Here is an 11,093-nt window from a genome sequence, read left to right as displayed (position 1 = left end):
CTTTATTTCTCCAGATGTAAATACAGAATTCTTCCCTTCCATACAAGGGTGTCCTGAGGATCTACGCATTAAAGATCCTGAGGTTTTCAAATGCTAGATGTTATGGGGATTAGATAAGTACCTAAGACAGATAAACAGCTTTTAAAAACTGGCTCCATGTTCTGATTTCAGTAGTCCTCCGTTGACTCTGAGGACGTACTCCAGATTCACACTGGAGTAACTGAGATCAAAACCTTGTTTTCTAGGGTTGGAGATAATGCCCCGACTCCTGCAGTGTTTTCTCAGGCAAAACTCTCACTGGCATCAGAAGGAGTTTTGCTTAAGTGCTAGTGAAAACTGACCCTGCATTCCTTATGCATGTGCGTAACTACATGGAAGAGAATCCAGTATTTCAAGTGGGACTTCTTGTGGAGTAAAGTATTAGTTACCAAGAGTAAGACCAGGTCTAACACAGACTTTCTACCAGTATAACTCTTTAGTTAGGGCAGTGTTTTTTCATCACTATAGTTGTGCAGGAACAAGCCTTAGTGTGGATGCAGTTATTACTGGTATGGTTTATTCCTAGAACTGGTTCGAACAGTATGCTGTTTTGTCAAAACGTATCCATCCCCATGAACCTCTCATCTGGAAGTTTTCTGGGTGCAGGGTACAAAGAAAGAGAGATTCAGTAGTTGTGTGGTTAGGATAGTGCAGGAATAAATATTCATAGACCATCCTGTACATGTGTTTGATTAACTGGTTCTGAAAACCTCCAATGATGAGGATTAGTTTCCCTAGAACACCTGTTCTAGGGTTTCTTAACTTTAGAAAGTAATTTCTAATATCTAATTTACATCTCCATTTTGCAGCATAAGATGATTTCTTCTTGTCATGTCTTTAGTGGGCACGGAGAACAAATAATCACGGTGGTCTATGTAACAGTCCATCACTGCAATGATATGAAGCACCTTTATATTGATATAACTGTGTCCACATAAGCAAGAATCCTGACCTAGTACAATAGCACAGGGTTCGTATTTTTCCATCAAAGCTGTATGGTTTTCTATGGAAAATGGCTTTTCAATTACATGGAATTTTTGGCAGAAAAATTATGTTTTTGTCCTCACATTGGGCTTGGCATCGAAAAAAAGGAAACTCGATTTTCTTGTTTTGTTTCTGGCAAGCCAAAAAGTTTTCAATGACAAATTCCAGCAAAAAATGAAAAACATTCATTTTTTGGCAAAACTGTTGCAGGAATAAAAATATCACAATTCACCTCCAAAGTCAAGTCCCTGGTGATTATTTTACATGAATGAGGGTTGTAGCAGTTTGCAGTTAGTAAGGACTTCCGGAATTTTCTTCACTCTGATACTTACTTGCAGTGTGCTAAAGGGGCCAGATAAAATGTAAAGTGTGATGTAAGCATGACTAATTACATTATTGATTATTAATTGCTAATCACCATTATGTAACTGTTATTCTTAGTAATTATTGTGAATGATATTGAGCCATTTAAGTCTAATTTTTACAGGGCAGATTTATTTTCTACAATGGAAATGTAAGCTGGACTTTTCAAAAGCAGGAAAGGGAGTTTTTTTTAACAGAAAGCTGAAAATTTTCACTGAAAACACGTTTTTAGAACCAACATATTTTCAACAAAAATAGTTTATGGAAAGTGAATTTTTTTCAGCTTTTTTTTTTTTTTTTAAACAAGGAAATTCTTTCACAGGAAATTTCAACACGAATGAAAATTTCCCCAAATTTCACAAAAAATATAGCTGACCTTTTTTAATAGCTCTCTTCAGCACAGGATCTCTGTTCAGAACAACCCTACCCCGTTACTTAAGGAATAACAAGAGCTGTGCTGGCAAGGGAATTTGCACGGCTGCATGCACGATGGGACAGCACCATTATGTTAATCCTACTAAAGGGAAACTGAGCACGGATCGGGGAAGTGACTTGTGCTGGGTCACTCAGCAGGCTGGTGTGGGAGACAAGAATAGGACATATGGGGCCTGACTTCTTGCCTTCTTCAATAACAAGAGATTAGCCTTTCAAAAGGGCTTAAGTGACTTAGGAGCAAAATCCCTTTGAAAGTCAGTAGGATTTGCGCACCTCGCTGCCAAGTACTGCCGTCACTAACAGGCACATTTTCTTCTGCAGCTGTGCACCCAGCGGCAGCCCATGGAGGGAGTCTCAGCTCCCAAGTCACCCACCTCCCTCCTTAGGCTTCTGAGCCAAAGATCCAGTCTGAGCCATAACGCCCACATGGCTGGTTTTAGCCAGGAGCCCCAGGAGCCCACGTCTGTCGACCCAGGCTCTGATACTCGCTGTCACTTGCAGCGTAGACGTACTCTCTGTGACCTGTCCCCAGGTCTGTGGAGTGTGAAAGCACCTCCTAGTAACCCCAGGGAGAAAAGTTGAGGAGAGGTTGAAGGTTGGCTCGCGAGCTGCTCCGGAGATAACCCCACAAACTTCCTCAAGGTCTGCAAGCAGCAGCACTATTTACATTCAAAGTGGAAGAGATATTGAGGGGAAAAACCCATGGAAAATACTGACTTCCACTGTAGATTAAAAAACCCAAACAAACAGGGATTCCAAACTCCACCACATCCCAGTCTGCAATCCCCTTCCATACGATGGTGCAGGGCCTGGGCATTCGATAATCTTTCTATAAGAACATAAGAACGGCCATACTGAGTCAGACCAATGGTCCATCTAGCCCAGTATCCTGTCTTCTGACAGTGGCAAGTGCCAGGTGCTATCTATCTATCTATCTATCTATCCATCCCCATATCTATCGATCTATCTATGTATCTATCTATCATGTTTGTATATTTCATGACGTTTAAGGCTAGAAGGTATCATTAGATTATCAAGTCTGACCTCCCGTATATCACAGGCCCTTAAATCCCACCCAGTTATACCCCTGTATTGAGCCCAATAACCTGTGTGTGGTGAGAACAGTGCTTAATTTGTAATGAAAGAGGTGCCCAGGCTCAGGCAATTTTTTTTATTTTCACATCTGACGTGGCAAGGCCAGAGGTGCCAGGGCACAAATTAAGCACTGGGCTAAAGGCTATCTTCCAGAAAGGCATCCACTTTGGAGACCACACCATTTTCTCTAGTAGTTCGTTATAATGGATACTCAGCCTTACATCATCTGTCCACGATCCTTCCTTGTACAGGGAGCAGAAAATTCAGAACTCACATTGAAATTCAGTGGTATTTAGACATCTCACTTCCTTAGGCTCTTTTGAAGATATGAGCCTTTGTAAATAGAAGGACATGTGTTTCCAGCCCAGGACAGCTGTCAAGATTATTGTATACAAACAGGCATTGGAATGTGAAATTATATTATATTATTTTGCTCTTCACTTATACAAACCTATACTATTGTATACAATTAGGGAGGAACGGTGGTGCGTTGAATTTTACAACCAGTTCAGGGATGCTATTGTATAGATTTTACACTCTAATGAGGGTCACAAATCATTTCATACATCGGCTTCTGATTTTAGTGCTGCAGGGAAATAGATGACGCAGTGAACTAATGCCTTCTGATTGCATTTATCGGGCAACATCCGGACGGAAGCGACGCCCCTGAAATTTCCAGGAAGGAGCTTCCGTTTGCAGAAATCCAGCGCCCACTCGAACTGATTGGGTCAGCCTTGTGAGATCACGATTATCAGGATGGCAGACGCAAGGAACCAAACCCGCGTTCCCGAGTTTGTTCTGCTGGGTTTCTCTGACCATCCTCAGGTGCAGCTGATCTTATTTGTCGCTTTTGCATCCGCCTATGCCGCAGCCCTGATGGGGAACATCTCCATCATCACGGTCATCCGTTCCCAGCCTGGACTCCACACCCCCATGTACTTCTTCCTGGTCAACCTCTCCTTGCTGGACATCGGCTGCGTGACCTCAACTGTGCCGCAGATGCTGAAGAACCTGCTGGCCCAGAAGAAGGCCATCTCTTTCCAAGGCTGCCTGGCACAAATGTATTTCTTCACTGCTTTCCTGGCGACGGAGCTGCTGCTGCTGACTGCCATGGCTTTCGACCGCTACATGGCCATTTGCCACCCTTTGCATTATTCCCTTGTTATGAGCCAGAAAACCTGCTGCTGCCTGGCGGTAGGGATATGGACGTCAGGCTTCCTGGTCTCTCTGCCGCATACGCTCTCCTTGCTCCGGTTGTCCTTCTGTGGGCCCAACATTATCAACCACTTCTTCTGCGAGCTACCCCCACTGCTTCAGCTGTCCTGCACGGACACAGGCTACAACCAGACCTTGGCCCTGGTGACGGACGCATTCCTAGGCGTCGGCTGCTTCCTCTTCACCCTCCTCTCTTACATCTACATTATTTCCTCCATCATGAAAATCCACTCCGCCCAAGGGAAACGCAAGGCCTTCTCCACCTGCTCCTCCCACGTGATGGTGGTGACGCTCTTTTTTAGCACCGTGATCTACACCTACGTCCGGCCCCCCTCTGCTTACCTGGACAGGGACAAAGCCGTGGCTGCTCTGTACTCTGTAGTCACACCCCTCGTCAACCCTCTCATCTACAGCCTGCGCAACAAAGAGGTGAAGGAAGCCTTGAAGAAGCTCATGGGTGGAAACAGAGGCTGAGATTTTTCACAGCACCAAGGGCGGCATTTCCAAAACACGGGAAACCTGGCCCTGCCGCTTAAGGAAATGTAAGAGAATGACTGCTGGTTTGACTCATTGAAGAGGAGGGACCAGTTCCTGAAGCCCTCCCAGACTTGATGTGTGACCTAGTGGGATTTTCAGAAGTGCTTTGATTTCAATGGGGGTTAGGGACCAGGTTTTAAAAGATGCAGCTAGGGCCAGATTTTTAATGGCACTTAATCACTCTTGTTAAAAATTATGGTGCCCATCACCTCATGTATGTGAATACCTACAGCAATGGTTTGAAAGATCTGACAGATCTTTTCCAATGCCTGATAACCTCTGCTTGTGTACAGACCTTTCCGACAATATCCAGTCCATGCACATAACCACCACGGGTGCTTCCCTCCAAGAGCCACTTTCACAGATATAAGTAACCAAATGCAAAATTATGCATGTGATGCGGCGCCTCCTGACGGCGGGGTCTGGGGATTAGCTCTCACCCGGGCTGGTGTTCCTTCCCGGTGGGTGCTCGCACCTTGGCGTCTCTCTCTCTGAAAGCTTCGGCTGGGTCACTGTTTAGTCCTCCCCTTCCCAGGAGGTCCAAGTCCCACTGGACAAGCTGTCAGGGTGAAACATCAGGCGCTTTTCTGGTCCAAGACCAAGGTCAGAACCACTTTCCCAGTGGCTGGTAGAGGAACCCAGTCCCGCCCCTTCATACTTCACTTCTCTGTTGGCCCACCTTTGTTCCCAGTTACTACCCCCTCTTGGCTTCTTGTTGTCCAGGGCAGGATTGCCGGGCTCACTCTGCCCCTAGAATGCCTCTCAACCCTGGCCAACTCCCTTTCTCTCTGAGGTGTGACTGCAGAGCTCCTTCTGCCACCCTGTTCTGCCCTCAACTTACTGCTTTTATAAAAGCCCAGCCAACCCTGCCTAGCGGACCTCATTTTCAGTTAGACATTATCTGACCCTGGCTCTCCTCCATGGACAGCCTATCAGCTCAACTGGCCCTTTTTAACCTGCTCAGATATGGTGTGGGGTGGATATCTCATCACAGCGCAGTGGCACAAAAAGAAATCATGATTAATATCAATGACTGGTTCATACTGCATTGTCCTGACAAACCCAATGAGTCTAAATAGGCTCTTCCCACAATAAAACATCTTGTCTGTCTGGGTCCGTCTTATCACTTGTGAGCCCTTTGGGGGCAAGGCCCGTCTTCATGTCTCTGATTTCCCACCAGTGAATTCTATAAGACCTTGCCATTGAGCTATGTAAGATTAAACTCCATGGCTGTGATTTGGGGATGAGGAAGTATGTTGCGAGGGCTAAGGAAATAGGAAAATATGATCAGTATGTAAATCTTAATGGTACTAACCTAATGATATTAATGACTTTGTACAATATTAAATAATAAATATATATTTAATAGTAATACTACTACTAATAATTACTCGGTTGCTAGTATTTTTCTGTAGCTAATATTATTATTTATCTTTCTTTTCCTTTCCCTTTATAATATTGTTTAATAATTGATTGGGACAGATAGGGCAATTTCCTGCCGTATCCTTGGGAAATCTTACTGAATTAAGTTTAAGTATCTCTGGTGTCCACTGTATTAAATCCAAAGGTGATGTATTATCGTGGGTGATCTAAGGAGTATATTGAGTGATGTGGGCGGCAAGCATGGTCTTTTGGGACAATACGGGTGAAGTGCGTTTCCTGGGAAATAAGTTCTGGGAGATGAATGCAAATTTATCTCCCTGGCTAGTTATGCCAAAATCCTGGTTTCTGGAGCTACGACCTGAGGAAAGGACCATTGTCTAGTTATTGCATGTTCCATGAATCTAAAGATCAAAGTTCTACGATGTGGGGTTCAGATCCCACTGCTGCCATCATGTGTATCATAGCACAGAATAACTGCACCTTTCTTTCCCCGCCGAGGTCCTGTAAGGACTCCCAGCTTCTCAGCTACCCCTCTAAGAGGCAGAGGCCTGAATCTCTCTCCCTCCTGACTGCTATTTCGCCAGAATATATACATACATTCAAGGATTCTGAGGTGCTCAGATATTTCAGTAATGGGGTCTGATTGCTATTTTTGGAGTCTGAAAGGCCTTTTCCCCCAGGTCAGATTGGCAGAGACCCTGGGAGTTTTTTGACTTCCTCTGCTGTGTGGGGAATGGGTCACTTGCTGGTCTGAACTACAGTAAATGGTGGATTCTCTGTAACTTTAAGTCTTTAAACCATCATGTGAGGACTTCAGTAACTCAGCCAGAGGTTAGGGGTCTATTACGGGAGTGGGGGGGGGGGTGAGCTTCTGTGGCCTGCAATGTGCGAGCAGTCAGACTAGATGATCATGAAGGTTTCCAGCACCTAGCTTCTCCCCAGACAGTTTTCTATGAAAACGTTCAGACTAAGACAAAAAGACCTTTCCTTGAGCCAATGGAAGCCACCTAGGGCTGATGGACACCTTCCGTCTTTGGCCAGACCTTTCCAAACAGAGTGACACAAAATGGAAGCTCTAATCCACACTGACGGTTGCGATCATAAACACTATTCATACAACACAAAGGAATCCATACGTCGACACAGAGGTATTCCCCGGACTGTCACAAACAACAGCAACAATCCACACCCAAAAACCCACCTTTCCTGATCTGCAAGTGTTTTGGGGTTGGGATTTTCCAGGGGACCTAAGAGCATTAGGCACCTAGCTCATATTGAATTTCAGTAAGATTTGGGGACCTAACTGCCTCCAGTTCTTTGGACAGCCCCAGACCGAGACAATAACCTCTGGGTTTGGTTCACTCTTATTTGGGGTGTTAGGTATTTTGTTACTGACCCAAGTGATGGGTAGACTCTGACCCATTTTGTGATGAGCAGCTGAGGAATCTTGAAGCCTGCAGCCTCGACATTGGTCTGACTCCCTAGGGTGAGATTTCTGCAAGCTGGTGGAGTGCAATAACAATTAAATTAGTGAGACTTGTTCTGAGAAGATCTAGACAGCAGTGAAAAATCTCAGCCTGGCGTGGTTTGCTAAGAGAATATATTCCTCCATCCCTGCAGGAAGAAGAGGACAAAGCAGGAGAAAGCAAAAATAGCTGAAGGTCCCACCCACATCTATGTCACAGATCCCATTTCTGGTGCAATGCATTGGGTTGGAGTCAGACATCTGGGGATAAAGTGTTTTCCTTCTGCAGCTGTGTGTGCATTCTGTTCCCACATATCATTATATAGTAAAAAGAGGTAAAATAATTACTGAACTTTGCATTTCTTTATGCAGCTGAGATAGGTAGATAGATAGATAGATAGATAGATAGATTTGATTTCATTTTCTATCACTGCAGGTATAAGGGTAACATATAAAAGTAGACATGTTAATCATACTACTTTTCGTCCCATGTTGTAAGTCGCACACTGAAGTACCTTACTCTCACTCATTATACCTGACCATGAGTCTTGATGAGTTTATTTCTAAAAGGTGAAGAGTGCTTCATAAACACTACGCATATCTGATATTGGGGCAAGAGCCCTAGGACAAATAGCAATTCCAGCAAAGCACAGGGTATGTTAGATTTTTTGCCAAAAGGGGTCCCAAAAGAAACAGGAGACATTCCAGTGAAAAGTTCAGAGTGGTGATTTTCAAACTCTTATTTTCCTCTTTATTAGCCCAGTTTTCCGTGAACAAGCCAAATATTTCCATTGAACCATCATGAAAAAAAAATCAAATATTGTTCAGAGTCAACATCCCATTGGATTTCCTTTGCAGTTCTGGCCACCTGAACATCGAAGCATCCGATCTTGACTTGAAAATTGTCAGCCACAGAGAATCCACCATGTCCTTTGACAAATTGTTCCCTTGGTTAATTACTCTGACTGTGAAAAATAATGCCTCATTTCCAGTCTGCATTTGTCTAGCTTCAACTTCCAGCCACTGGATTGTGTTATCCCTTTCCCTGCTAAACCGTAGAGCCCATTATCAAATATTTATTGCCCATGTATCTCCTGATAGACTGTAATCAAGTCACCCCTTAACCTTCTCTTAAAATAGACTGAGCTACTTGACTCTATAACTATAAGGCAGCTTTTCTAATCATTTAACCATTCTCATGGCTCTTTTCTAAACCATCTTCAATTTATCAGCCTCCGCCATCGGGTAGGTATAGCCTACATTCTTTGCTCTAGAAGTAGACAGTTACATGTGGCTGTATTTCAATGCATATTGTTTTCTTGTGAGCAGTGTATCATGCATCCCAGATTGCTCTGAATCAGCGATCTGTCCTCTTCGTTGATGGCCATGCCCCAAACTTTTGTGTCATCTGGCAACTGTATCAATGAGGATTTTATGTTTTCTTCCGCATCACTGATAACAATGTTCAATATTAACTCTTTAAGGCCAGGTCTACACTAAAAATTTTGGTCACGCAGGAGTGTGAAAAATCTGCACCCATGAGCGACCCTAACCCCTGGTGTAGACAGTGCTAGGTCTATGGACGAAGTCTTCTGGCAACCCCCGTTACCGTCTCTTGGGAATCTGGATTAACTACATTGTTGGAAGAACCACTTCTGTCACCATAGTGATGGTCTACACTGAAGCACTGGAGCAGCGCTGCTTCAGCTGTGCCACTGTACTAATTTTAAGTGTAGACATAGCCTGAGAGTTGTGTTCTTTTCTCATTCATATTAATGTTAACTCTGGAACTTAATGATAATCAATTAAATTCCACTGCTGCCTTTTTTTGCACATGCATACAATTCTAGGAACGCAGCTCATCGGATTGAGTGTTGATTCTGAAACCTAATGATCACGAGTTAAATGTCATCGCTGATCAATTCTGCATAGGCGTGTACCTGTGGCTGCTGGATGCAATGGCAGATATGTGGGGTGTGGGAAAGCGGCTGCTGACAAGTTGGAAACTTAAGCCTTTCTAGAACTGCTTCATTTCAGTGCACACCTGCATTCTGGGGGAGTTCAGTTTAGCTCCCTGGGCTTGGGGCTACATATGGGCGTAGGAATGTGGAGCAGATGTCAGCAATGGGGACAAAGAGTGTGCTGCCCCAGAACAAGTCCAATTACTGCCACCACTGCGTGTTCCCACAGCCAAACACATCATTTGTCTCCTGGAGGCCAATCCAGGCATAATCCAGGTGAACACAGTGATGCTCTCCCTCCTTTGTAGTCACTAGGCCATGCATAGAGGTTGGTAAGTCTGCTACAGACCTAAGGCCCCTAGTTGTTTAAGTAAAGCCACAGAAGCCCAGAGGGCCTCAATACCTGGTAGTGTGGCCTTGGACGAGGTTACCCTTTTAACCTGTGTGTCTGCCATGTAATATTTTACTTACTTGCCTTCATGTAGCTTCAGGCAGCGGCTGCTCCTAGGAAAAGGATTTTGGTCGATGACAGGCCGCAGCAGAGGAAATAGACTGTCCTGGTGCTATGCTCGGCATATAAAAACAGCATCTCTGCTGATAACAGGCTTTTCTCCACAGTCTCATCCCCTCCAGCAATGTATCTGAGACCCTCACAGCCTCTAATGTAGGTATCCTCACCATGCCCTGCTGAGGTAGCCAGCGCCATGAACCCTCTTATAGAGATGGGGAACTGAGGCCCAGATTTGAAAAGGAATCTCAGCACCTAGAGATATCTATCCAAGGGAAAAAGTCACCAAGGAAAGGAAGGAGGGATGGGGGAAAGGAAGGGGAAAGCAGGGAAAAGGGAAGGGGATAGAGGAGGGGAAAGTGGAAGAGTGGAGGGAGAAGGAAGGAAAAGTCAGTAGGAAAAGGGGAAAGGAAGGGAGGTGAGGGAAGGGGAAGGAAGGGGGGAAGCAAGGGGGTAAAACAGGGGAGAAAAGGGTAGGAGAGATAAGGTAAGTGTGGAAAGGGAGTTGGAGGAAGGATGGAAGTTAGGTGCAGGGAAGGTGGAGAAGGGCAGTGTTCATAGAAGTGCACTTTAAGGGCTCTCTTTGTGCTCTTGCCTCAGTTTCCCCATCAGTGCTCTCACAGTACAGCATGGAGCCTGGAGATCCAGGCCTGTGGTAACTGCATGGTGTTTGTTGATCTTTTTATGGTGACCACTGCATTGGGTTTATTACGGGTCTCCTTGACGAAGCCTCTCTTGGCCCCCAGTTACGGATGGAGACAGCCAATTAGGCCTCTCACTTATAAATTTCCTCAGAGCTTCTTTGAACTCTGTGTTTCTCAGACTGTATATAGTAGGGTTAACCATAGTCCCAGAGACAGGCTGGCCATGGGAGCTACATAAACTATGCACAAGGTCCTGTAGAATAAGGTCACCACGATGAGAAGGGAGGAGCAGGTGGAGACTTTCTGTTTCCCCATGGTGGAAGGGATTCTGAGGATGGTGGAGAGGGTGCTGACGTAGGATACTACGGTCAGTAGAAACGGGACCATTGTCACAACAGATGCCATGATGAAGGTGGTTGTCTTGGCCACATGGGTGTCATCACAAGAGAGCTTCGTGGTGGGTG

General features: G+C 44.9%; 1 protein-coding gene across 1 annotated transcript; it reads left to right on the top strand.

Moving 5' to 3' along the window:
* The first annotated feature begins 3,672 nt into the window (after positions 1 to 3,672).
* LOC137146142 (olfactory receptor 13A1-like) lies at positions 3,673 to 4,605 on the top strand. Its single transcript, XM_067537293.1, has one exon. The coding sequence runs from the start codon at positions 3,673 to 3,675 to the stop codon at positions 4,603 to 4,605; it is 933 nt and encodes a 310-aa protein (XP_067393394.1).
* The last annotated feature ends 6,488 nt before the right edge of the window (positions 4,606 to 11,093 follow it).

Source organism: Emydura macquarii, unplaced genomic scaffold, assembly GCF_026122565.2.
Source record: "Emydura macquarii macquarii isolate MOO-44397 ecotype Brisbane River unplaced genomic scaffold, CSIRO-AGI_Emac_v2 contig_3715, whole genome shotgun sequence".
Taxonomy (NCBI): domain Eukaryota; kingdom Metazoa; phylum Chordata; order Testudines; family Chelidae; genus Emydura; species Emydura macquarii.
Note: the sequence above shows the minus strand (reverse complement) of the source record. Positions and strands in the feature narration are given on the sequence as shown.